This window comes from Centroberyx gerrardi, chromosome 19 (genome assembly GCF_048128805.1).
Source record: "Centroberyx gerrardi isolate f3 chromosome 19, fCenGer3.hap1.cur.20231027, whole genome shotgun sequence".
Taxonomy (NCBI): Eukaryota; Metazoa; Chordata; class Actinopteri; order Beryciformes; family Berycidae; genus Centroberyx; species Centroberyx gerrardi.
This window is the reverse complement of record NC_136015.1, coordinates 21,090,429-21,112,462: the sequence shown is the minus strand read 5'-3', so window position 1 is coordinate 21,112,462 and position 22,034 is coordinate 21,090,429. Positions and strand designations below refer to the sequence as shown.

Below are 22,034 nucleotides of genomic sequence, written 5' to 3'. Positions count from 1 at the left end.
TCAAAAAAATAAAGGGGGGTAAAGTACAGGGGGAAATATTTTTCATATCAGTGATGCTCAGGATTCATCTTGAGGCTTTTGTAATTGATGTGGTGCAATATTTTTCTTCTAAAGCCTTGATGAAGTCTGGTCATCCATTATATGTTTTTCCTTGCAAAAGGTTATGCTTGCTTTTTTGTCTGCAGTATGCGCTTCACTGCAAACACAACAAACATCTAAGTGTTTCGATGGTGTATTTACTGTCAATTAGGCTTTTTGCTGTCTATTGTTTTGGGTTTTTTGTGAGCTAGCTAACTACAGCAATTTCCTTGTGGTTCCTACAACAATAAAGAAGTGAGCACCAGTGCCATGCTCCATCTTAGTAAACTTTGACTGGTTTGAATGATGACAACAGTCCACAGCATCGCTGCCCTTTTCTATCCAACTATTGGATTTAAATTTCTCCAGACCTCTGTTGCTTATGGCGGAGGTGTGGCTATGGCTACATCATACTTTGTAAATGTAAATGTCCCTTCCTTTAAAACTGAAAAACACGCAGTAGCTACTTACATCCATTCCAAGTCAAATGAATAAGCTAATTATTCAGAACATTCACTGTTAACATTAACATTCACTGTTCTGAAGGTTTTGAATTTTTATCATTGACACTTTCATCATTGACAATTTTTATCATTTGATAGCAACATCTCTTGACAGTAGAAACACTGTTGTTTTAATACTAAGCTATTTGCTGTTGATACACATCCCTTGCTAGAAAGCTAATGTTAGCTAGTAGCAAGCGCTAACAATCCAGTTACTAACATGACTTAATAGTGCTTGACACTTGATGTTTGTGCAATGCATCTGATTTTAGTGAATATATGAACTTAGCAAGTTAGTTTGTTAATACACAGACAACCCACCTTTGTTTCATTATCCCAAAACAGCGGCACAAAGTGTTGGAAGTGTTACACTGCTGCCATGTTTTCTGTCCTCCTCTCGTGCCCACCGGACACGACGGTGACGTCACGGCGCTCTGCTGAATGACTGGTTTAGCAGCCAATCAGTGATTGTAACTCTCTTGATTGACTTCAAAAGCACCAAATCGGTGATCGTGGATATCTTCAGCCAATCAATAGCGCTCATTCAGTGGCGGGGGCGTACACACAGCGAGCGTACACACTCGGTTACTGGTTTATATGCTTTATGGGGACATGTAGGCATAGAGAAAAAAACGGGAGGATATCCGTTACATACTTCACAGTACAGTCAGGTGAAATGCAACACGCGCGCACACAGTCAGACACACATACACAATCACACAGAAACACACACATACATCAAAGAACATAATCTACCTACAACTGTGACTCTTCCCAAGCCAAGGACAAGCCAACAGCTTTCTAACCCAGCTAGTGAGTGAATGAATAATGAATAATAATGAATTTATGAGTGCAGAAATTAATGAGCAAGTGGTGAATGAGAAGGAAAGTAAATGTGAGTGAATGAGCAAAGTTAATCCATCACCACTGGGTGGGATGCTGATGTTAAGTTTGAAAACTTCCATTTAATTTGTTAGAACAGAAAAATAAAGAGAATATAATAATGTCCAGCCAAAGCAGAACAATTGTCTTTGGTCTTGCCAGTTAAAACACATCACATCCACGTACATCACATCAATAAAACAAATAATATCACATCAATTTAAATGTCTAAATATTTAACACTACATTTAAATTAAATAAATTCTGCAGTGTAATATTGTTGAATGAAAACAAGAAATACCAACTCGTCGTAAGACTGCTCCATGAAGAGAGCTCCTGTTCTTTGCAGTTTATATATTATCTGACTGTGCCTATTAGAGACCTGAACTTTGCTACACCTTTTTCAAAGAGAACATTTGCAGTATTTCATATACCTGCATAGCCAACAGCAATACAACTTTGTTTTGAACTTTTTTTATTCAAAAAGAATGTACAATACAAAAAATATTGTGAGAACATTGCCAGCCAGGCAGACTCTGAAGACTTAAGGTAAAGGTATACAGCCAAGATATACATTAATGGAACAGTAGGGGGCAGCATTTCAAAGTTTTATCTTGTTATTTTCAAATGCATAACACAGGGGTCTTGGATATGCAAAAATTAAGTCGGAAATACAAGAGTCAGTGTTTCAGAAGAAGCATTTAAACTGAATGAGCTAGCATGTCGATCATAAAGATTCAAATCAAGATGTCTGTTCATGTTGTGAATGTCAACAATAAAAAGGTAAATATGTCAAGTTGGTGTTTGAAACTGCATGAAAAGTTTGTCAACCTTGTCATGTGTCTTACAGTAATGTTCAACAGCATCATATTCTGGACTTTTCCTCCCACTAACTGCAACAGGTAACTGATAAACAATATTAGTCTCGTTCTCATTTTGAATAACGAGGCAAAAAAGAATATACAAGGAATATTATTTAATACTTAAATTTCACAAAAACAAAAACAAAAAAAAAGAAGACCAACAAATCCTGAGTCACATCTACAATCATAAACATTCAAGTGACTAAACCTTTCGAACTAAAGTGATCTGACAATGGGAACAGTGACAGTGGGAAACGAAAGACTCGACGCACAAACGATTTAGAAGTTTGTGTGTAAACTAGTCTGTTGCTCACACTGTGGAAAGGCCGCTGAAACAGCAATTAAACCGTATTGAAGGAAAAATCCACCCTCAGATACTCTTACACTGTTATGTATCATCAATCTGATGTTCAATGCATTTCAGAAGTTATTTTGTGATGAAGTGTTGTAATTTACTTTTTGTTGTACCCACTTTTCCGACAATCTACTTCAGTTACTGCTTTCCTACATTTCCCAGAATGACTTTCCTCAACCTCCAGAGAACGGGCCTGATGTATGTATCTTGTTGTATTCAGCTTGTTGTATACATGTAAGTGATAGCAATAATGATACCATATTAAGAGCATGAGTGTGTTTTTCCAGTCAAAAAGTGAGAGTTGTGCCCTTTACTCAATGCACTACTCATTGCATTGCATTCTGGTCTATTGAGGCTCCTGTAATTGGTTTCTCTGTCTTTTCAAAGACAGATTTCTCTCTACAATAGTTGAATGTCGGTGCAAAATGGTGAGTCTAGAAAGAAGCCCTTGCTGTTTCATTCTGAGGAACTGACACCAAAACCTGACATTTACCGTTGATGTTTTAGATAGTTTAAAAATGTTCTGCTATTGACCTCCATTGTAGCTGCATTCTTGACGTGACATGATGTCATCCACATTTGGCCAGTTGACCACAGGAATAAGAAAAATATGTGTTAAAAGTGTTTCACGGTGGATTTTTCCTTTAAAATTCTCTACGGAAACCAACAGAAATACATTTTTTTGGGGCGATTTTGGTAGTAGCTCCTCCAAACAGATCTACCCTGCCTTGGGGAAAGGCTGGCATAAACCTTGTAGAAAACAAAAAATATGAGTCCAGGTTGCACAGGGATTGAAGGAATCATAACAAATGGAACTGAACATATTTGGAAAACATTTCATCAGAGTAGTATTCCTCTTCAGAAGCTACCACTTAGCAGACAAAACACAGTAGAACAGCTCTGTGTCCTGCTGTGCAGTATTAAAAGAACAGTCTGAATGCTGAGCCCAGTCTTACATGTCAGTCCTCAAGTCTCAGCTGTACAGCTAAACAATAAAATGTGCGTTACAGGATCCTCTTCAAATCCTGCTAAACGTAGTAATGGAGGTCTGACTTGAATTTCTGTTCATTGGAACGTGTTTAAATGTGCATTTGAGTCAATTTCCATATATTTTTCACCACAAGCTGATGCTCAAACAAGCACAAAAAGGTCACTTTTCTTTTCATCAGTCTGAATCCTCCTCTTCGTCCTTCTTGTCAGGTATAAAGAGCGGGTCATTTGGTGTCTGCTGCTGCCCCCCTCCCCCTCCCCCTCCCCCTTTCCCCGTCTTGACGTGCAGCTCTCGGACGGTGAGGATGCGGATGAGCATGGCCTCCATGGTGCTGTCGTCCAGCGGGGTGGAGGAGAACCACATGGGGCTGTTGGGAACGCAGGAGCGCTCTGGGTGAAGGTAGAACAGGTTGGTGCGCTGCTTGATCGTCTCTGAGCTGGACGGAGAGAGAGAGAAAAGGGAACAGAAAGATGTCAGCGTCAACGAGGAAGCCTAGCGACCAGGGAGAGCGACCTGTTATCAGTGAGGTTCTATTCAATCCGCAGTGTCCCATGAGGAAATTTTGTTTAGCACACATGGTTTAGCATAGAAACACTTGGTAATAGTGGACAATAGTCAATAGTTTGAATTTCTGCCACAAAATGCTGCTCATCATTGCTAAACACAACTGGTCAGTGTAACAGCCAATGTGTGTCCATCAGCAGTCATTTGCAACATGTGAAGTCAAAAAACACAAAAATTGATGTGGCTAGTTAAATTCCCGATCTATTCCCAAAGAGAGCTGAAGTGAGGAGGATGTTAGATAGCCTTAGAATCAATAGAATCAACAGCTTTAAATTAAACTTTAGTCTGTGAAGAAGCATAAAAGCATAAACCTGAAATCTTGGACCAGCCATAGAAAGAGAAGGAGGGTGATGCACTCACCACTTGGAGAGGTAGAACTCGTAGAGTCTGACCGGACAGCGGAGAGGGTTCTCACTGTTCTCTATCATCTCCAGGATTTCCTCTTTACTCTCCTCCTCCTTACGCTTCTTGGCCGGGACACCATCTGCATCTGAAGAGCATATACAATGTCTTTCTGACCACTATCAGACCACAGTCATTGGCAAGGTTAACATCCATATACTAGAACAGACTGTCACTGTAAGAATCCAATTGTAAGAATCCACTATAAAATTTCTTTTTTTAGAAGGTTTTTGATGCATTTTCATACCGTGAAATCGAATTTGACATCGAGCATTGGTACGGTACTAACAGGTAACGTTTTTTGACACCCGGCCCTAATCGTACCTGTCTGCAGCTGCTCCTCTTGCTCGTTCATGGATATGGGAGGGTAGAAGCGCAGGAAGGTGGTCTTGGTGTTGTTGGCGCTGGTCTTGGTGCAGCGCATGACGTGGGCGAAGGACAGCTGGCGGTGCTGCTCCACTGTGGTGAAGCCAAAGTACTTGCAGCAGAAGAAGAGCAGGGTGTTGAGGAGGACGATGGGGGAGTAGGCCCCCAGCTGTTTGCAGTCCCACAGGTACTCCTCCTCCACACGGGAATGGACGTAGCCTGCAGAGGAAGGGACAGGGAGAGGGAAAAGAGAGAGAGGGGGAGGAGGAGGAGGTTCTGTTAAAAATCTAGCAAGGAAAGTACCTGTGGGTGCATTTGCGTGTGATAGAGATTGACGGAAAGAGACACAGACTGAAAGATTAAGAGTCAAAATATTGTTGGAAAGACAAAAACAGAGGTGGATGATCTCTTACCACTGGCTGTGATTTTGGGTTTGAAATCTTTCAGCATCTTGGTGAACTCCATGGAGAACTTGCTGTAGAACAGATCAGTGAATATGTTCTCCACACGGCCGTTCTCAAACAGGTACTACGAAGAGACAAAAGGTTACAGTCAGACAGAGCAATAAGAATGGTGTGAGTGTATACAGATGTCCCATTGTGATTTTGGATGGTATTCGCTGTAGATTGCATTAGCCATAAAGACGAAAACAGCAAAGTAAGATTCGGCTTCTGAACTGCCAAGCGGGCCATTTCAAGCCAGCACAACCATCCCTTTAACCTATAATTGTTGATGCCGAATGGGGTGTTTCAGGTCAGCAATGTCAGCTGTCCCATTCGCTTATTGTTGTTGAAATCAATAGCTACTTTAGAAATTGAGTAATGTTTGGAAGTAGGGATAAGAGTAGGTACAGGGTCAGGTAGTGTAGGCGACTTTAGCTATGCTTGGTGTTACTTGTCAACGTACAAACAGTCTCTGAAGGGCCTACAGTTTCCTGGGCAAAGAGAAGGGCCTTTAAAACCAATGCAGGGGCAATCGGTGGTCTAGCAGCTACTCTCCCCATCGTGTGTGTGTGTGATTTTGGGCAGTGTGCTAGTTTTTCAAACATATATGTATATGCATGTTTGTACAGTGCTTTAAGTCTTCCCTGTAATATGTCGAGTGAGAGGTAGAACAGGCTGTGTGTGTGTGTGTGTGTGTATGTGCACGGGCACAGTGTTGTCTGTCTTGCCTGTTGTATGCCGAGACAGAGGTAGAACAAGCTGTCAGGTGAGTATGGCTCTCTGTTGGGTCGTTTCACCTCGGTGATGAAGCGACAGAGGCCGTAGCTCAGCTCTGCTGTGGTGCAGCGAAGAACATCCTCCTTCAGCTCCATGGGACGAGCTAAGACAAAGATAAAACGAGGACAGATTTTATCAAACATAGCATTCTTTTGGGTGGTCACTTTTATCCCAAGTGACTTACAGCACAGTTAAGGTTATGAAAGTTGCAAAAAGCTTCTTTTTGATGTATGGAGTCAAACTTTTCAAGAATCTTTGTGAACATGTATAAAAACTGATACAGCCCAATCATTTCCAGGGGCTTTAAACTATCCCCAGCTGTGACAACGTAACATAGGACATTTGGTGGACATTTTTATCCTAACCAGCTTACAGTACCATGAGTACATACATTTTAAGCATGGGTGGTAAGGGGTTTCATCTCCTGTCTAAAGCATTCATGCCACTGTTGGGTGCTTTGGACAAAAGTGCTCACCAAATGGCAAAGTTATAAGTTCTAAAGCTATGAGGGCCTGGGTCTGTGGGAGAAGGGTCTACCAGGAGGTTTTAGTGTCAACCAAGTGGTATTTGTTGTTTGTTCAGACTCACAGCCGAAGCGTGGCTTCTCCACATTGGGCTGGGTTTCCCTCCACTGGATCCAGCTCTTCCAGGCATCAATTCCATACTGACTCTTCAGTTTGGGGGGCTCCTTGGACACGGCCTTGTTGGAAGAGCCTTTTTGAGATGTCACTGCCTCAGCTGTCTTAGCCGACTGTTTCGACTTACGACCCTAAGATAGAGAGGAGAGAGGAGGTTACACCACAGATAAGATCAGGGCAAGACAAACACTGATATTGTGCAAATCCAATCTACTTTTATTTTGGGCACGTTAGGCGTAACTTAACATATTAGCAGTATCTAAACCCCAAATTTCTCTTTTGCAAATAAAACATATTCTAATCTTGGAGACATGAACAGCATCTAAACTCCTTCCCCAGGAGGTTTGTTACCTTATTCTTGTCCCTGGCTTTCCTGTGAGCTTGTCGTCGTCGTGAAGCGGCAGGCGGAGGGCTGGGGGAGCGCTGGGGCTGCTCTCTCAGCTGGGCCATCAGCTCCAGAGTTTCTGCCAATGACACCACATGAAACATCAGAAAACATCTTGGAACAGACTTGGAACATATAAAATAAGTGAGGAAACACCAAATCTGTACAACTCGTCCTCTCACCAACAGTAAAGTCGGCCTCGATGTCCATGGGAGGCGGGACTGAAGGCGGGGGCTCAGAATAAGGCTCACTGGGCATGCCCACAGGAACGTCTAAGATTGGGTGGAGCTTCTCGTGGGCGTACGGTCGACTGGGTGACCTGAAGCCGGCGTCAGAGGAGGGGTCCTCCCAGTTGTTGAGGAAGCTGGCCAGGTCGTCTGTGTCCAAGTCATCACTGAAGTTACTGGTGTGGTCTGGAAAATGGAGACATCAGAGGAACTCTTGATCCAGGATTCATACACAAGTTCCATAAAAAAAAACATGCTTTTTGACAGACCATTATTTGTTGACTGGATTTTAAGATTTCCGTAGGCAATCATTCAATACAAAGTATGCTGATAAAGCATGGGTAATATAATGATCAACTAGGCCGTAGAGAGTGACTGTTCTTCACCATCAACCATGTGTATCAGGACTGGACAGCAATATTTTTCCATTCTTTCCAGACTTTCCAAAACTGTGCATTTGCTTTGAAATATTCATGTAATCAAATTAAAATTCTTACCATCCGGGGCTTGGGGTTCTGGCCTGTCTCTCTCTTTCTCCACCAAACGATCCTTCTGCCCCTCCTTCTTCTTGACATCACCCTCATCCTGCTCGGCCACCATCTCAGCCATGAGGATGAGCTCTGCCTCGAAGGGGTCGGATGGGATCTTCTCCTTGATCTCCTGGATGGTTTCCACGATGCGCTCAGCGCTGTCCAGCGTCACAGGAAGGAACATGGGCACAGGCAGCTGTGACAGACAGATTGGAAAAAAAGTATTTTTCATGCGGCGCAGAGTTCCCGAACATAAAATGTGGGATATGTCTGTGGATAAATTGAAACCATTCATTGCACTTCTGTATTTCCCTGGAACAGCAAACATAGAAGAGTCTTTTTTCAGACCAACCAAATGAAGTAGTGTGGTTTAAATGAGGGTCGGAGGAATAAGAGGAGACAAGATGAGTGCATGTGTAAAAGCACAAAAACTAGCAAGACAAGGCCTAAATTGAAAATAACTGGAATTAGCCTAATCTGGCCCTAGGGTGTTGGGGGTATTTGACATACCGGTAAGGGCAGGCTCATGGGCTTGGGGGTGTACTGGCTGTACATGCTCATAGGCACTGGAACAAACACTGGCACTGGGACAGGCAGGACTATCACCTTTGGGAAGAGGTCATCTTTAGAGAACAGACAGAGAGAGAGACAATATCAGAGATCTGAGACCAAAAGAGTGTGAGTGTGTGTACGTGTGTGTGTTTGTGTGTGTACACGAGTACTTGCGATGGAGTAAATAACCAAGCAGCCACAGAAGTATTATATTATCAAAGAAGGTTTAGCAGCCAGTGTCGCTCGTGCGCCATCAGTTCCCACTCTAGTAAAAATGGCTTCCCTGGACCAGGTCATTCAACTTTCAACAACTGTAACTTTTGTAATTAAATTAGGCAATAACATCACTTTTGATAGTGTACATATTGCAACTTGACAGTAACAGCAGGCTACAGTGTGTGCTGCTAGCATATCAGTCAGGTTGGCCAAAAAGTATTTTCAATGTAAGCTCTTTAGGTCGGCTAGTATGGTAACTAGCTAGTGGCACTTGGCTACCCAGCTCAGGTACCTGTGTTGGCTAACGTTAGTTTATAGCAGACCATTTGGTATTGTGTAACCCGACTCCATGGTCCAGATGGATAAGATAACTATTTATTACTGGAAAAAAGTCCTGGATTCCAGCTTTAAGATGATAACAAAGCAAGTATTTAATCTGCATGTGCAAATCTAGAATGCACACTTTCTGATAAACTTAAAAACTTCCAGCACATAGTTGTGCACATGAGTGGCCATGGATATGCATGTGGGCTCTGATACTAAAGTAAAGACCAAGTTAGGGAGCCAGGGTGTCTCTTTAGTTGTCAATCAACATTGAAAAAACAGTTTCATCGATGTATAACTGTAAAAAAAAAAGGGAAAAAAAGAAAAATCGTTTTGGATCCTATGTTTCTTAATTTGTATGTTTACTAGTTTACTCCTGTCTGGGTGTGTGTGTGTTACCTGTCTGTGCTTCAGTGTCGACTGTATGTATTTTACAGGAGACTCCCTTGTTCTGGACCAACGGTCTACAGAGCAGGGCCTTGTTCTTCAGCACCTTGGGAGGAGGAGGAGGAGGAGCCTTCACTGCATCTGTCTGAGTACTGGCCTGAAGGACAGAAAAATAATATTAACAGTAATGATAATACCACAAACAATAATAAAGGAATAATAATGACCCTGTGGCAGCCATATTGGAGGTCCTGTGAACAGCTGGTTGTGTTTCTAAATGGACGACTTCAGCAGGGCCATTTCAGAAGTATTGAACAGACATGGTTAATTCTTGTGCTGTTTTTGACTGGGACCTGATCATTTCACCACTGATAAAACTAAACCATTTGACCAAGACACTGTTAGGGACTCAGTGTCTTGCTCAAGGACACTGCAGCAGGGCTCCCAACTCACGACACAACCTTGTTGTGCAACTCATTTCAAGAAACTCAATTATTTCCAGAGAATGGGTGTTTAAAGAAACTTGATCATTTCTAATATACAACTGCAAGGCCTCCTTTGCGGAATAGAAGGAATAAGCTACAAAATAAGCCCGTTTTCATTCCTTCAACTTACATTTCCAAGGATCTTTGTCTCAACGTTAAGGACAGTGCCTGTGGAGACAATGACAGAGTATGAGTCAGCAAAAAAGAGCAAACCTGCACAATAAACACTGATGTCCACATGGGTGAAATTGGGAGTTGGGACAGCGACTGATCTAGAGTATATGCACCATCTCTCTCTCTCATGTAAATCTCAAATATATAATACATACATAGGCGAGTGTGTGTGTATACCTTGCTGGGCAGTGCTGGCAGAGGCATTGGGCTGCCCAGTCGGAGCGCTAGCAAGCGAGACAACGTTAGCGATGACAGGAGTGGCCTCCAATGTACCTGCAGATCCAGGGGACGAAGAGATCGAGGCAGCAAACAGAAAGGGAGAGAACAAACAAAGAACAGAGATAATACAAATCTGATTTGAATGATAATCAAGATTTGCCTCAGTGGTTATTAAGTCAGGAACTTCCTCACGTGATTTTGAGAGTAATGGTTTCATATCCCATTGACTTACATTGCTAAAAAAAACAATCGTAACAGAAGGCTCAAACCAGTGTGTAAAAAATAAAAACTCTGGTGTGAGAAATGTGCGAATTTTTCAAAAGCAAAAGGGGGCGAATAGGGGGGTCTCAATAATCTCATTGTATTAATCATCTCCTACGGATTAGGGCCACGTGAAAAATGTATTTGAGTTTTGAGATTATTCTCAGAATTTTGACTTTATTTTTATATTTGAGTCCTGAGATTAAAGTCAGAATTCTGAGAAAAAAGTCAGAATTCTGAGATTCTCAGAAGAAAGTCAGAACTTTCAGAGACTTTAAACTCAGAATTCTGAGATTAATCTTAAAAGGAATAAAACAGGCAAACCAAATATAAAACAGCAACAAGACGTACCTTTGGTGACTATTTGGCCCTGAGTGAATATCTTATTGCTGCAGAAGTGCAGCAGACAACTCAGGTCACAGAAGTGTTTGACTTCCCCCAGCATGGGAAGAGTCTGCATCAGCTTCCTCTTGCGACCGCAGGTGTCACACTGGGCAACCTGAGAGAAAGAAGAGAAAAAATGTGTAGGCAGAGCAGGGCATCCACATCATCATCATCATTATTTTACTATTACTATGATTTTACCAACTCTAGCATTCAGGCTTGCTTACATGACAGAAGAGCATGGTGTATTTGGACCTGCAGTCGTCCGAGCAGAACTCCTCGGTCGTTCCTCCATACTGTCCTGTCACCAGCACCTTGGAGATGGAGAAGCAGTAGGCACAGCAGCGACAGTGTTTCCCCCAGTTCTTGGCCAGGTCGTGTTTATACAGCAGCTTGCAGCCTGGGAAGGGAGACAGGAGAGGCTCAGGGTCCCTACGCATTTCACATTTCCATACTGTTTTTAGATGTCAATACAAAACCCTGCATTAGCCCTGTGGACATTTTTGCCTGTCTTCTTACCGTCGCTGCAGAAGTGGCAGTCTTTGTTGTCGATCCTCTTGACGTCTCTGGTGACCTTTTCGATCTTACAGTATTCACACAGGCCCGTCACACAGTTGACCTTCTTATACTCTTGACAACAGGCCAAGCTACACACGAAAACCAGCTTGTCCTGCACACACACACACATACAGTTTGTTTTAGCTAAGTCAGAGTTCTACATCCACAAAATTTCAGCTCTCAAGGCAGAACGCCATGTTTGTATGTCTTTCTTAAAAGTAATTCCCCCCACACACAGGTTACCTTGATCTGGATGAGTTCAGGTTTAGTGCTTATGAGGCGGTAGCACTGGAAGCATGGCAGTTTCGCTGGGCCTTTGGGAACGTCGAGCTGGGTTTGGTTGGGGGTGGCGGCGGCCTGAATCTGGATGGGGGCCACTGGCATCTTAGTGAAAACATTCACCTGTTTCTGGGTCTTCTTGAACTTCTCCTGTAGCACAGAAAAGCAAAGAGTAATGACTGAAAACCTATGCCAAAAAGATACAGTATCTAGTATAGAGTAAACAACAACTGCAAAGCAAATGCAGGCTGCAGTAAACTTGTCTTCCCCCACAAATAATGTAGTCCCCATCTGAGCCAATCAGTAACAAATATGTGATTGATTTGAGCTGTAATTGTAGCTCTTCCTTGGGCCAATCAGTGTAATTTTGAATGCTGAAAAGTGGCGGTGAGATGCATAATTTCCCCTTGTCTAAATCGGATCAGTGGTGTCTGAGATATTGCGCATGAAAGCAACCATGGTTGTAGTTGAGCTTGAGATGCAGAAAAAAAAAACCCCCCAAAAAAACGGCAAATGTCTGTTCATGTTTAGTGTTGTACTATTTTGCAGCTACATGAGCACTCCGCGGCATTTGAGTGTTGGTAAACCCCATCACAGATGAGTCTTGTAGCATGTGATGCTCCTCATCATCAAATGTGTGATCCCTATCCCCAACTCATTTTTAAGTTTGTGTGGCCATACAACAGAGATACTAGAAATCTGCGAGTTTTCAGTGTGAAATACTTTGTTTTCACAGTCTGTTGGGATTTTAAAAGTTGTATAGTCTGAAGGCCACATTACCTGAAAAGCCATGACACATGGTAGAGTGCAAAAGTTCCTGATGGAGGTATCTGACATGGCTAGGTGGTAGGCTGGTACTGTGGTCTTACCACAGCTGTCACAAGACAATGGAGCACCTGTGAGGAGGGAGGGGGGTTTAATAAGAGACTTGACGAAGACTGCAGAAGCACAGTTACAGGCTTTACTTTTTTTCTTTAATTCCCCAAATATTGGTATATAATGAAGAGTGAGGAGAGAGGGTGGTGGAGAGATGGAGAATAAGCGAGAGACAAAGAGGAGAAAAAGTAGCACAGGCTGAACGTTCTCGATCCGCACCTCCTCAAGTGCGTTAAGTGTTTTGGTATCAAGAATTATAGGCTGTTGAGTTCCAGTGGCCACAAGTTTAGAGTGGGATGTTTTATTCATCCATCCATTGTCTACATGTGCAGGACAGAGCGAGGAAGAGACACTTTCTTGACAAAATGAATGTCCAGTACCTGATGCACTGACAGTCTGGACCTTGTATGCCATCACACAGCTGCTGGTACAGAAGAGCTCCACCACGTCCTCGCTGTTTTTGTTTTCGGTCATGTCCGACACCAGCCGGGAAGTATGGCACATGCTACATAGCTGGGGTGTCTTGATTTTCTGCCAAGTAATACAAGAGACACATCACAAAATCAATCCAACCCATTGCATTTTACATTTAAGGCATTGGGCAGGAATGAACCATTCCTTTAAAGCTGCATCTCATCTTGATTTTTTTTTGCCCAATGATGCCAATTTTGATTTGGGAATTCCGTACCTCTTTGAACTTGGCCAGACATTCTGCCGTGCACAGGGTTTTGTTGCCGTCCTCCATCTTCAGCACGAGGGGCTTGTTCTGGCAGTAGGAGCCACAGTTCTGACAGCTAGCCATGGACAGGTTGTTGACTGTGCGGAAACGGCCAAAACAGGCGTCACTGCAAATCTTGTGGACAGCACCGTTCAGGATCACCTCATGTTTGCTCTGCAGGAGGGATGAGCAGTGTGGATGTTACTTCAGGAAAACATCATTTCATTTTATGTAAATATAGGTAATAGGGGCAGTGAGTTAAAAAGTTGTTAATTTGCATGTACAACCTCTCTATTTATATCTTGAGATGAATATTTTCCTTTTAACCTTTGATATATAGATAATAGGTAGATATATAGGTATATGAGATATGTTCAATCATAACATTGTAACTGAAACTTTATTTAACAAGGCAAACATTATCTAACAAGGCAGGACAAATCTGAAGTGTCATCTCATATCAACTGATGGCCTTCACCCAGAATACATTCATCAGTCATTCTGAAATGTATGCTTTTGAATTCATACCATCATAAAAATCTTTATCAACATTAAACAAACATATACAGGCTTTTATTTATTTATCTTTTTCAAAAACAGCTCTACTAATAAAGTTTATGACTAACTTTATTAATGCTCATTCTTTAAAATAAAAAATAAATAAATAAAAAAAGACAATTTTGATTTTTAAGATGCTGTTCCCTTTTCCTTACAATGCAGTATCTGGTGCAAATGCTGCAGAGTGACTTGGAGGCGATCTGCTGGAGGGGTATGTTGGTGGAGATGTTTCTCTTGTAGTTGAAGGAGGACAGGCAGGTTTGGCCGCAGAAGTCCTTCATAGTGCCATTAGCATCCACCGGAGCCAGGATGACGTCCTGAGGCCGCAGTATCAACCTGAGAGACCGGGGAGGGAGGAGATCGAGCAAAGATCCAAAATCAGTGACAATCATGTTTACATGCAGGCTGATGTCCAGTGAGCGGGACTTATTGAGCACCAGCTCAGTCAGATTACAGTAACCTGATGAGCCTCAATCAGGATAAAATTTTGATCCATCTGAAAGACCTGGGTTACCGTTTGAATGTCTGTGGAAAGGGAGACTTTTAAGGCAGATAGCTCTATGTAAATGGCTGATCACTTCAAACAACTCCAAGGCATGCCTTTCCTCCAACATCAGATTTTGGAATGCATTTAACCGTGTACATTTTTTAGCTGATTCAGATACACTCACCAAGCACTTTATTAGGAACACCTTACTAATACTGGGTAGGTATCGGCTTTCAGCTCAATGTCAACCGGCTACCAAAGTGACATCCGCCTCAAGGTTCGACGTGTTGCATTCTGGGATGCTTTTCTGCTCACCACAGTTGTAAAGAGATTATCTGAGTTACTGAAGCCTTTCTGTCAGCTAGAACCAGTCTGGCCGTTCTCCTCTGACCTCTCTCATCAACAAGGCGTTTCCGTCCGCAGAACTGCCGCTCACTGGATGTTTTTTGTTTTTCGCACCATTCTGTGTAAACTCTAGAGACTGTTGTGTGTAAGAATCCCAGGAGATCAGCAGTTTCAGAAATACTCAAACCAGCCCGTCTGGCACCAACAACCATGCCACGGTCAAAGTCACTGAGATCACATTTTTTCCCCCATTCTGATGTTTGATGTGAACATGAACTGAAGCTGCTGACCTGTATCTGCATGATCTTATGCGCTGCACTGCTGCCACATGATTGGCTGAATGGATAATTGCATGAATATGCAGGTGTACAGGTGTTCCTAATAAAGTGCTCGGTGAGTGTATGTTCTTTCTCTCTCTTTTCCTTCTTTCTCCCTCACACACTTAAAATAAAGTGTATTTCTTTAAAATCACCCTAAGAAAAGGTGGAAAGATGAGATACAGACAGCATGGAAACGCAAGAAAAAAAATACTGCTTTCTACCAAACTCACTTAAAGCAGTAGTGGCAGTTCTTGGTGACTGGTTTGATCAGGGGCAGTGTTGCGGAGAGGCAGGAAGTGGAGCAGAAGAGGGCTGGGGAGCCCTTCCTCTGGTAAGCCGTCTGTCCTTTCATCAGGTTCTTCTTGCAGTGGGAGCAGACCATGTGCAAGGCTGGGGGGAGTAAAGTGGGCGTGGTCTGCATTTCGGTCGCTGTAGATGTGGAGTTTCCCGTCACAGAGAAGACCGAACCGATCTTTAAGTCGTCCTGTCAACAGAAGAATGGTGAGACGGTGATACAGTGATAGTGTAGAGGTTAAGACCCTGTTTCTGGACCTACATGTAACCCTGCTGGACTAGGATAAAATCCAGACAGAACCTCTGCTACTGTGCCTCCTCTACCCAGTCTAAAACAAAAACAAACAACAAAAAAAAGTATGTTTAGACGTTCATGTTTATCTGCAATTCCAATTGAAATCAACATTCTTTTTTTTAAATCAAGCATCATTTTCAAGGGGAGATGGGATATAAATCCATAAAGTCACAAGTACTCAATCATGTGGCCATTTGGCTTGGACCAGCGATGGGACCATGTCACCCTCCTCGAGTCACAACTAAGTCACAAGTCATAGGGTCCAAGTCACAAACATATCCCAGCGAAGAAAGCCAAGTCAAATAAAGTCTACTTTAGTTTTAACCTCTGAATATTTGCTTTTAGAATGTATGGTACATTGCTGAACAATATATTAAGTTCAAACTGAATGTTATAGAAAGAACACTATATTTTTATCACAAAGGTTGTAGCATGGGCATTTTTATAATACACACAATCAATGAATGAAGTAGAGAATGGGAGTTGCCTTGCAGTTGTCCCTCAAGCCCAAAACTAACAGATTGGTCATCAGTGGGAAGTCCAATGAGAAACAATCTCCTATCCATCAACATGGGACAAATACAAACTACAGTTGATTCTACTGGCTACCTCTCCCAACAGCAAACAGATACGTGACTACGTCACCACCCACAGCCTGGGTGGGTGCGCTCAATTTCCTACTGCTGAGGCACAATCCTTTTTATGGCCATTGTAAATGATGTGCCGACACTGCCGGCGTACACCGTGTGGTGAGCAAGGTAACGTCATCACCGCTCCTCAGTAGCTTGTAGCTGTGTGGGTGAGTAAGAGAGCGAAACGGAGCAGGCTACAATGAGCAGTAAACAATGTTAGAATTTGCTTGCACATATAGAAAAAATGTGAGTCCTCGAGTCACAAGGAGGTCTTCATTCATCACGTATGAGTCACAAGCAAGTCTCAAGTAATTTCCAAATGTTCCAAGTCACAAGTCATCAAATTTGTGACTGGAGTCAGACTCTACCTCGTCATGACTTGAGTCCACACGTCTAGCTTGAAGTCACTCCACTACCTCAACATTTGCATATACTCAGCTCAGATGTTAGTATCATGAAAAACAACTTCATGATGAAAAAATCAATGACCAACTTAGATCATTATGTTATACCTCTACCTTATGTGGCTGTATACTGTACTGAATACATGCTGTGACACATCCAGGGAAGTGTTGAGGGGAATGTTGGTGTTTGGCTGCTACTGACCTGCGTGCTAGCTCCCTCTGCTGCCCACACCGGAGACTGACAACTTACCTGGCCCCGCCATCTGTGCCCTATTTGCTTGATAGCCCCTCTGACCCTGACCCCTTTTTTATTAAGATGATGGCGACCACAGAAGACCAGTACCCAGGGCAAGAGCTCCTTGTGAAAAATAAGTGTGTGCCCTACCTTTGCAGTGTTAGGCTCATCTTTAATGCTCGCTGTAGCTGTAGAGGACGTTAGAGCCTGGTCGTACTCCTCATCCATGGGCTCGTCCTTCACCTTGACCAGGGGCGGAGAGATGGATGGGTTGACTCTGTTACATGAAGACGATGTCCGGGATGAAGCCTGCAACCTCTCCTAAGACACAGGAAGCAAGTCTGAATGGAATACTGTAGTGTTTGTAATTTATGTATAACTTGATGACAATACTTTATGTGAAAAGGGGAAAAGCATTGTTTAAACTGTCAATTCATTCAGAGTAGCTGCAGGTTTCAGAAAGCCAAACTTCAGACTTTTTAAGACCCTTTTAATGCTTCCTGGAATTGAAGTTGAAATCAACTTAAAAACCAAAATAAAGAACCAAAGCTGGAAAAACCCAACAGGTGGTTTTGAACATAGCTGATAAAGTTGTGAAACTCTTCATCGTATTCCCATGTCATATGCATTTCCTACCAATATGGTGCTTTACCATCTGCACAGCTCATTGGCTGTGGCTGTCATATGATTATAATCACCTGTTAATTTATTACAATCACCTGTTATTTTCCTATCAAGATGGCCGTGTGGTGATGTAACAGAATACTATGAATAAAAAGTTGGTACAAGAAAAAGCACAACTGGAAATTAATTGTTGAGGGACAGTCCAATTGTGTTAAGCAAAGCAGATGTGAAGTATATTGTACTACAAGCCATGTTCTGGATCAGTTCACCTAAACATTTTTTTAATGTGGTGGTGTGAGATGCTGACCCACGTACCCCCCACCTCTTGCAGGAAGATAAAAAAATCAAAAATCAAAAATCATTGTTTTCCGCTTCCTCGCCTATATCTGCGATTCACAAAGGTTAAGAGGGGCATCTAATTATTCAGTGTCAATTTATACTTAAATACAAAATTAGCCTAGTAAGGATTTAACTAGCAAGATATCATCATTGCTGATGTGAGCCTATTCTGACAGCTCCCCAGACTGAGGAAGCTATATAAACCTAAACCTTCAGCAGGCAGATCTAACTTATCCAACTTCAGCTGACTCTCCTCCTCTCCTGTCTTTCTCTTCCTTGAGAAATACCTTGATGAACTCATCTGAAAGATTAAGTGGGGAGATGTCCGTTTTATCTGATTTAGCCAAGAAGGTTTAATGTGAGGAAACTTATTCTTGACGGTAGGAAACTAGCAAAACCAACTGAAGACTTGAAGTAAAGTAGCGCTAGATTCGTGGGGGAAGAAACATGCCAATCCGTCTCTCTGTACTATAGATATTGCCATCGACCAAGGGAGATTTAAATACAACGTTACTCATGTTGAGTTTAGCTAACGTCCACACTTGGTTACCTTTCTCTCGGACATGCCTGCTTGACGGACTGAAGACGGCGACCCTGGGGAGAGCGGAGGCGGAGCGCGCGCTGCCCGCCACCGGCCTTGCCTTTTCCACCGACTACAAAGCAGGGCGACGGCGAGCACTCTCCTCTGCTGCAAGCTCAAGTCCATGTTGCAGAAGACTGAATGACAACTTCCCGCTTCTTCTGTCAACTTGGCTCCTCGTGACGTAGTACGCGTGCGCTCTACCTCGCACAAACCTCGCTCTACCTCGCGCAAACTATGCACATTTACGTATTCTGGTGTGAAATTCTTAACTGTACAGTCTAGCTACTTAAAGACCATTATATAAAAATAAAATTATTTTAACATTATTTTTGTCATGGCGGGGCATGATCTTACTGTGGCGGCCGGCATGGTAGAATATAGTATATATACACAGTATAATATATAGTTAATATAGAACCTCTTTGATAGTATGGGGGAAGCAGTGCCTGGTGATTTTTTTTTTACCACTAATAACAGGATTTAAGACATTCTAATACTTAAATTTGACCACAAATTTCAATACATTTATTTTAAGACTTTTTAACATCCCACGGACACCCTATTCATTTTCTGCAGCCACAGAAACCTTACCCAAATTTAACCAGTCTCCTTGTTTGCCAGAGTGGAAAACTTGGCTACGGCTTTACTTTTTTGTGATATCACCCATCAGCAGACACTAATGCAGTAACCTTGCTAAAAAAAAATATACTTACATTGTCCAATTTTGGTATCGATAGCTTGACTACTTTCATCCCATTCACCACAGCTGATGATGCACCATCTCTTCCTATTGGAAGGTGCAACATGATTAGGTTAACTGTGAATATGTGTACAAAACAGACAAGACTTGCAGCCAGAAATGAATTAAGAAAACACTGACAATGGTTATCTTTACATGCACACAAATAGTTTGATCTTAACCTCATTAAGGCAATACTCAGATTATTTGGCCATGTAAACACCTCAGCCCCATTTCATTCAGTTTCGTAAATGTGCACATGTACATAAAAAGGTAACAGAGAAAGTTGACCCGGATGCAGTCAAAAGGTCTGTCTGCAGACCTCCACCCTAAGGATGGAAGTCAAATCTCCTCCACTGTCTGGGAAGAAGTGATGGATGTGTATTTATGGACCCAGCGCTGTGTAGCCTACTGTTCAACTACCTGGCTAACCTCACTGCAAACTGCGTATCTTAAACAATGAACAGGAACAGGAATTGATTGATACCACTTTATGGGAAAAATGTTGCATTACCTGCCATCACCATTTGAATTTGGCATTGATAGAATAGAATAGCACATGAAGGATGATGTGGGCCAACAGCAGGGCTTTACACATGTTTTTCAGTGGTTCATCTTTTTATTTAAAGAAGTAGTTTGTTTTGTGCAACGGAATTGTCAGTTCTTCTATAATGTTGTAATGTACTAATACTACATTGAAGACCAACTTTTACCATAGGCCACTTTATTCAAACAAATCATTACACTATGGACATATAGAGCTGAAACGTTGAGTAAATTTCCCATAAGCATTAGTGACTTCAGTTCCCACCAATGTCCTGATTAAGTAGTACACACCTTAGCTTATTGAGCTTATATTCTAAAAACCTTGTTGGCTGGCAAAATCGTAAAAGCTTGTGGTGAATATTGAGATTTACCACACCTTGTGGTCGACAGACAAATAACTAATTTCCCTTCCCCTGGAGACGCCCCTCACCTGTACCTGTGGCTTCACAAGATGGAGATGAGCTGAGCCGCACCAAATCTACCGGCACTTTCTTGTCCTCCGATTGGTCCTCGTCCGCGTGCTGTGGAAATACACTGGGTTTCTCTTCAGTGTCGCTCACAGCAGGCGACCTCATGTCGTCTGTCGCCGAGACTGTGAGGGAAACATACAATACAATCGTTAGTGCGATAATTTAGACCAATGCCACCTTAGGACCCAGGTTCAGGTCTCGGTGTTGGAAAGCATCTGCCCTGCTGGAGTGTCCATATGCAAGATTACCAGCTCCAGGAAGGTCTGCCAGGCCTGTGAGCAGTATGTCCTACCAATTGGTGATGTCATGTAAGCTCCTCCCCCTGTCCTATCCTAATTGGCTGTGTTTTGATCAACCATTTATTGATCCTGAAGTTGCATCCATCTGTCCCAGTCTTTCCTGTCTCTCTCTACTTCAAACAAACGTATGAATGTGTCTATTCTGTTCATCTGTGCTCCACGATTTCCCAAAACCATTTTAGCAGCAGCAATAACATCCAATGGATCATGTGTGTCAGTATGTAACGGGAAACTCATTAGCTAGTTAATATTTCTCTGCATCACCAAAGCAAATCCCTGTATATTTACTGTACCTGGTGATTAAATCGGCGATGAGATAAACGCCAAGACGCCCATGTGAAGCATACATACTTGTTTTACCTGTAGAGGAACTGCTGCTATCCATTTCTGTCGAATTCTTCTGTTCCTCTTCTTTCATCTGAGCTTCTTGTTCCACCTGATCCACCGTACCGATGTCCATGATCTCATCAAGGTCAGTGGCAGTGGTATCCATCAATTTACAGCCGAGAGACTCCACATTAGAAGAGCTGTCTTCCTTAGTGTCACTTTTGTCCTCCTCTGTCGCATCCTTGACAACCGTTACCACAGGCAGTCCTGCCGAGTCGCTTGAGTCACTATCTCCCTCATTTTCCTCCTTTGTGTCCATCTGCTCATCAGTAATACAGGTGTTTGTCGTCTCCTCGTTGCTGCAAGAAGTCGTGTCCATGTTTCCGTCCTCACTGACAGAACTTTTCACAGGCGTTTCCTCTAAGCTGTTGTCCTTCTCTCCTTCCTCATCTGCCTTCAACTCCTCACCTTCTTCTTTCTCGGTCTTCACCTCGGCTACCTCTTTTTCGCACTCAGTGGTCCTGCCTGGCTCGCCTCCACTCACAGATAAAACTGTTCTGACCGACTCCATCGCAGAGAGAGAATCCTCTGAGGGGGACGGATCAAGAGGAGATCCAGGTACGTGAGAACTGACCTCCTCTGCCCCAGTTTCTCCCCTTTCCCTTTCTTGTTCACCTTTTCCATCCCCAGATTCGTCTGCTGCCGGTGCAATCAAACTTTGAGTAGGGCTGGGAGAATTTGTCCTCGGTGCTTCCCTCTCCATTTGTTCCTGTTCAGTTTCTTTTACGTTCAAAGGAATTATAGGTGAAACAGCAGCTGCACCAAAGTCACCCTCCGCTCCATGTTCAGAAAGTCCCGGGGAATCTCTGAGAAGACGCTCTGGGTCTCCTGCGTGTACTGATGCACCTGGCTCATTAAGAGTGTCCACAGGCTCTCCGTCTGTCTCTTCTTTTATCTGCATAGGACAAGAAACAATTATCATACATTGCCAAAACACTGATCCCCTTTGCTTTAGTGATGTCAACGATCTACAGAAACAGAAATGAAGCCAGGTAACTTTCCTGTTACTAATCAGGTTTTCCTGTTACTAAGCAGGTAAC

General features: G+C 42.8%; 1 protein-coding gene across 1 annotated transcript; it reads right to left on the bottom strand.

The window, feature by feature from the left end:
* Window positions 1-1,977: 1,977 nt before the first annotated feature.
* Window positions 1,978-21,786, bottom strand: zmym4.1 (zinc finger MYM-type containing 4, tandem duplicate 1). The gene is made up of 26 exons (XM_071894905.2): window positions 20,968-21,786; window positions 20,275-20,430; window positions 19,267-19,340; window positions 17,158-17,328; window positions 15,378-15,631; window positions 14,151-14,331; window positions 13,408-13,611; window positions 13,100-13,250; window positions 12,624-12,739; window positions 11,808-11,993; window positions 11,526-11,676; window positions 11,234-11,406; window positions 10,974-11,121; window positions 10,320-10,415; window positions 10,099-10,136; window positions 9,496-9,640; window positions 8,515-8,627; window positions 7,972-8,200; window positions 7,430-7,660; window positions 7,214-7,326; window positions 6,813-6,993; window positions 6,176-6,327; window positions 5,418-5,532; window positions 4,963-5,223; window positions 4,597-4,726; window positions 1,978-4,108 (listed from the first exon to the last, which is right to left on the bottom strand). Exons 1-26 carry the CDS (start codon window positions 21,695-21,697, stop codon window positions 3,847-3,849), a joined length of 4,761 nt encoding a protein of 1,586 aa, XP_071751006.2. The 5' UTR covers window positions 21,698-21,786; the 3' UTR covers window positions 1,978-3,846.
* Window positions 21,787-22,034: the final 248 nt, after the last annotated feature.